This window comes from Berghia stephanieae, unplaced genomic scaffold, assembly GCF_034508935.2.
Source record: "Berghia stephanieae isolate SIO BIC M18660-M18661 unplaced genomic scaffold, UCSD_Bste_1.3 scaffold287, whole genome shotgun sequence".
In the NCBI taxonomy this organism is placed as follows: Eukaryota; Metazoa; Mollusca; class Gastropoda; order Nudibranchia; family Aeolidiidae; genus Berghia; species Berghia stephanieae.
The window spans coordinates 15001-20000 of NW_027624033.1; the positions used below are offsets into that span (position 1 = coordinate 15001).

The window sequence follows — 5000 nt, forward strand, 5'->3', positions numbered from 1 at the left end:
AATAATAAATAATAATAATAATAATAATAACAACAAAGTACTGGGTTCGAGCCTCGTTCGGCGCATAGTTGATGTAATTAACTGACAAACCAACCGGTAGCCATTGTGTTGATCATTTTTATTTAAACACGAGTACAGCGAGAGAGTGTGAGTAAAGAAACTTTTTTCAAGGACTCAACTATCAAGGGAATTAATCCTTGGTATTTGTACACCCTATGTTATATTCTTGAGTTGCATCCCTTGAAAACGAGTACATGGCCGTTCCTAGTGTTTTTTTTTTTTCATTCCTGTCATGTCTCGCTCCGCGTTTTAAGTGTTGCTGTTGGCTGGGAACCCGTTGTAAAACGCTTTGAGCACGTTTACTGGATATTGTCCCGCTCGGCGCAACAAAACCTGTTGGCGAATTGCGCTCAACAGAAGCCTATTGAGGGAGAAATAAAATTAAAATGCAGTTGGCGAATGAAGAATAGCGCTTCGCAGAAGCCTTTTGGGGGACAAAAAAAAAAAAAACAACAAAAAACAACAAAACCTGTTGGCGAATTGCGCTCAACAGAAGCCTATTGAGGGACAAATAAAATTAAAATGCAGTTGGCGAATGAAGAATCGCGCTTCGCAGAAGCCTTTTGGGGGACAAAAAAAAAAACCCAAAAAAGCAACAAAACCTGTTGGCGAATTGCGCTCAACAGAAGCCTATTGAGGGACAAATAAAATTAAAATGCAGTTGGCGAATGAAGAATAGCGCTTCGCAGAAGCCTTTTGGGGGACAAAAAAAAACAAAAAAAAGCAACAAAACCTGTTGGCGAATTGCGCTCAACAGAAGCCTATTGAGGGAAAATAAAATTAAAATTCAGTTGGCGAATGAAGAATGCGCTCACAGAAGCCTTTGGGGACAAAAAAAAAACAAATAATGGCGAAATGAAATCCTTTGGCGAATTGCTGTTGGACAAAAAAAAAAGAAAAAGCCTACTGAGGGAGAAAAACAAAAAAATTAAAATGCAGTTGGCGAATGAGAATAGCGCTCAACAGAAGCCTATTGAGGGAGAAAAAGAAATGCGCGGAATGCCGATAGATGCGCAGCGAGCGAATGTTAGAAAATGCACTTGGCGAACTACAGATGCCTGTTAGGGGACAAAAAAAAAGAGAAAAAAGTGCCTCTGGACGGAGGAGAAAAAACCAAAAAAACAAAACAAAAAAGCAACAAAACCTGTTGGCGAATTGCGCTCAACAGAAGCCTATTGAGGGAGAAATAGAAATGCGCGGAATGCCGATAGATGCGCAGCGAGCGAATGTTAGAAAATGCACTTGCGACTAAGATGCCTGTTAGGACAAAAACAAAAGAGAAAAAAGTGCCTCTGGACGGAGGAGAAAAAAAAAATATATATAATAGTTATTACACTGTCCACCTCCCGCCACCCCGCGCCGACAAGCCATGGCAGGTGGAGAGGTGGCCGACCAACCCTGCTGGATGGGGGATAATCTCAGCGTCGAGGATCTCAGCTCGATAAGGTCTGATTTCACCAAGCCCTTTCCCTGGGCTGTTTTCTTCGACGGAACTATAGGTCACAACTAGTCCCGCCTGTCTTCACTCGACCGATCGTTCTCGCCATCTTTCCCGGGTCTCTTGGTTACCTCTTCGGTACCGTTAGGTGCGCGCGATTCTCCGACTTCGTCGCCTGCCTGCTCGGTATTCAACCACCTTTGTCACCAGCTCGGTCTGTGGGGGGAGGCCGCTACCTTAGGTCCCGAGATGGTTCACGACAGAATCTCATTTCTCTCTCCCCCTTCCTTCCTTCCAACCGTTCTCTCCAACTGTTTTGCCTGTGAATGGGAGGCGCTAGAACACCTCTGTTACCTCCCGACATTGTCACCCGCCCGATGAGTGACCCTTTTGGTTACCGTTTCGTGGGCACGCTTGTCCGACTTCGGGCACCTGCCTGCATCAGGTATTCTTTGTCACCAGCTCTAAGTCTGAACCCCGTACGCCTCCTACCTTCTAGAAGACGCCGAGTATATGTTCACGACAGAATCTCATTTCTCTCTACCCCTTCCTTCCTTCCAACCGTTCTCACCAACTGTTTTGCCTGTGAATGGGAGGCGCTAGAACACCTCTGTTACCTCCCGACATTGTCACCCGCCCGATGAGTGACCCTTTTGGTTACCGTTTCGTGGGCACGCTTGTCCGACTTCGGGCACCTGCCTGCATCAGGTATTCTTTGTCACCAGCTCTAAGTCTGAACCCCGTACGCCTCCTACCTTCTAGAAGACGCCGAGTATATGTTCACGACAGAATCTCATTTCTCTCTCCCCTTCCTTCCTTCCAACCGTTCTCTCCAACTGTTTCGCCTGTGAATGGGAGGCGCTAGAACACCTCTGTTACCTCCCGACATTGTCACCCGCCCGATGAGTGACCTTTTGGTTACCGTTTCGTGGCACGCTTGTCCGACTTCGGGCACCTGCCTGCATCAGGTATTCTTTGTCACCGGCTCTAAGTCTGAACCCCGTACGCCTCCTACCTTCTAGAAGACGCCGAGTATATGTTCACGACAGAATCTCATTTCTCTCTACCCTTCCTTCCTTCCAACCGTTCTCTCCAACTGTTTCGCCTGTGAGGGGAGGCGCTAGAACACTACTGGTACCTCCCGACATTGCCACCCGCCCGCTGAGTGACCCGTTCCGAGCTGAGATGGCCCTTGTCCAACCTTACTCGCTACTTTGGTAACCGTCCCGCATGAAGTCTCCCAGCAGTAGCCGCTAGATATCGCACTACAATGTTATCACGACCAATCAAGGCAACCCAATTGACTAAAAACGATCTGATGGGCTTTCAGCGATTTGTCAAGTCTCGTCGTGTCTACCAAACTGCAACGGGCCAGCCCATAGCCCGACAAACCCTGATGTCAGGAGAGCGTGAAACGGGGTTAGGGTCTTCGCCCGCGAATGACACTGCCCTCGCAAAATCAATCGTATTGTCCAACTAGCTCAGGCGCTGGAAGATGTCCAGCGGAGTAGGGAGCTAGAAGGTGCCTAGCTCATTAGGGGAAGCCAGAAGTTGGCTAGCCAAGTCGAGAGGTTGGGTGCTAGAAGGTGCCTAGCAAAGACATTGTTTCAGACGTACGATTGATTTTGCGCGACAACCGTCACCCCCAGTTGAAGAACGAAACTCCGCAACATGATATCCAGCCATTAGAATTCACCGGACGACGGGCAGATCGTTGCAGAGTGATATCGTTGGTCGCTGTCATGGTCACCGCACATGCAACTGCCCACCATCGGCTTTATTTCGCTCGGTTGCGTGTCCCTGTGTAAGCCCACGCCTCGATAGATCGCGTGTACATAGTAGCGTGATACCATTTAGAAGCTGCCTGCATCATAAAGGACGGGAAACGACATACGATATATATCTCAAGCCAAAGTCATAGCATTTCCTCGCAGCAGAAGAACGGCCCGACCATCTCAAACTCTTCCCTCTTGGCACCATTCGTTAGGCATCCCCTCACCGTATCAACCTCACTCGGTCTGTCTGTCAATCATCCACCTCATTAGCCTCCCTGCCTTTCAGCCAAATCGCATTCCGTCAATTCCGTATAGCCGACCAAACAGCCCGAAATCTCCTCCCATCGCTCGCGAATCTACAATAGCGCTGCCGGCTGGCGCCGCTATCCGCAGATTTCGCGCAGACTAGGATGTCATAGGGGCAATCGTCCGTACCTGATAAGCTTCCCTCACTTCACTATAAGGTTTCGGCCTTTTAGCATGTGCGTGCTTAGTTTTCAACATCAGCACGGCACGCGTTTGGGCTAGCAACAGTCCCCGTCAAAGAGTTTCTCACCGCCTGCCTTCGTACTCTCACGGGGTCCCATCAAAGCCACCAACTGACTCACTGCTACCGACGTACACAAGGACTCGGGACACTTTCAGCCAAATCGCATTCCGTCAATTCCGTATAGCCGACCAAACAGCCCGAAATCTCCTCCCATCGCTCGCGAATCTACAATAGCGCTGCCGGCTGGCGCCGCTATCCGCAGATTTCGCGCAGACTAGGATGTCATAGGGGCAATCGTCCGTACCTGATAAGCTTCCCTCACTTCACTATAAGGTTTCGGCCTTTTAGCATGTGCGTGCTTAGTTTTCAACATCAGCACGGCACGCGTTTGGGCTAGCAACAGTCCCCGTCAAAGAGTTTCTCACCGCCTGCCTTCGTACTCTCACGGGGTCCCATCAAAGCCACCAACTGACTCACTGCTACCGACGTACACAAGGACTCGGGACACTTTCAGCCAAATCGCATTCCGTCAATTCCGTATAGCCGACCAAACAGCCCGAAATCTCCTCCCATCGCTCGCGAATCTACAATAGCGCTGCCGGCTGGCGCCGCTATCCGCAGATTTCGCGCAGACTAGGATGTCATAGGGGCAATCGTCCGTACCTGATAAGCTTCCCTCACTTCACTATAAGGTTTCGGCCTTTTAGCATGTGCGTGCTTAGTTTTCAACATCAGCACGGCACGCGTTTGGGCTAGCAACAGTCCCGTCAAAGAGTTTCTCACCGCCTGCCTTCGTACTCTCACGGGGTCCCATCAAAGCCATCAACTGACTCAATGCTACCGACGTACACAAGGACTCGGGACACTTTCAGCCAAATCGCATTCCGTCAATTCCGTATAGCCGACCAAACAGCCCGAAATCTCCTCCCATCGCTCGCGAATCTACAATAGCGCTGCCGGCTAGCGCCGCTATCCGCAGATTTCGCGCAGACTAGGATGTCATAGGGGCAATCGTCCGTACCTGATAAGCTTCCCTCACTTCACTATAAGGTTTCGGCCTTTTAGCATGTGCGTGCTTAGTTTTCAACATCAGCACGGCACGCGTTTGGGCTAGCAACAGTCCCCGTCAAAGAGTTTCTCACCGCCTGCCTTCGTACTCTCACGGGGTCCCATCAAAGCCACCAACTGACTCACTGCTACCGACGTACACAAGGACTCGGGACACTTTCAGCCAAAT

At 49.8% G+C, this 5000-nt stretch overlaps 1 protein-coding gene across 1 annotated transcript in view; it reads right to left on the reverse strand.

The window, feature by feature from the left end:
• LOC144961531 (uncharacterized) overlaps positions 1-2125 on the reverse strand; it is a 9770-nt gene extending 7645 nt beyond the window's left edge. Inside the window, exon 1 of the mRNA XM_078894687.1 lies at positions 2070-2125. Coding sequence (XP_078750813.1) covers positions 2070-2125 — 56 coding nt within the window. The remainder of the gene's footprint in view (positions 1-2069) is intronic.
• Positions 2126-5000: the final 2875 nt, after the last annotated feature.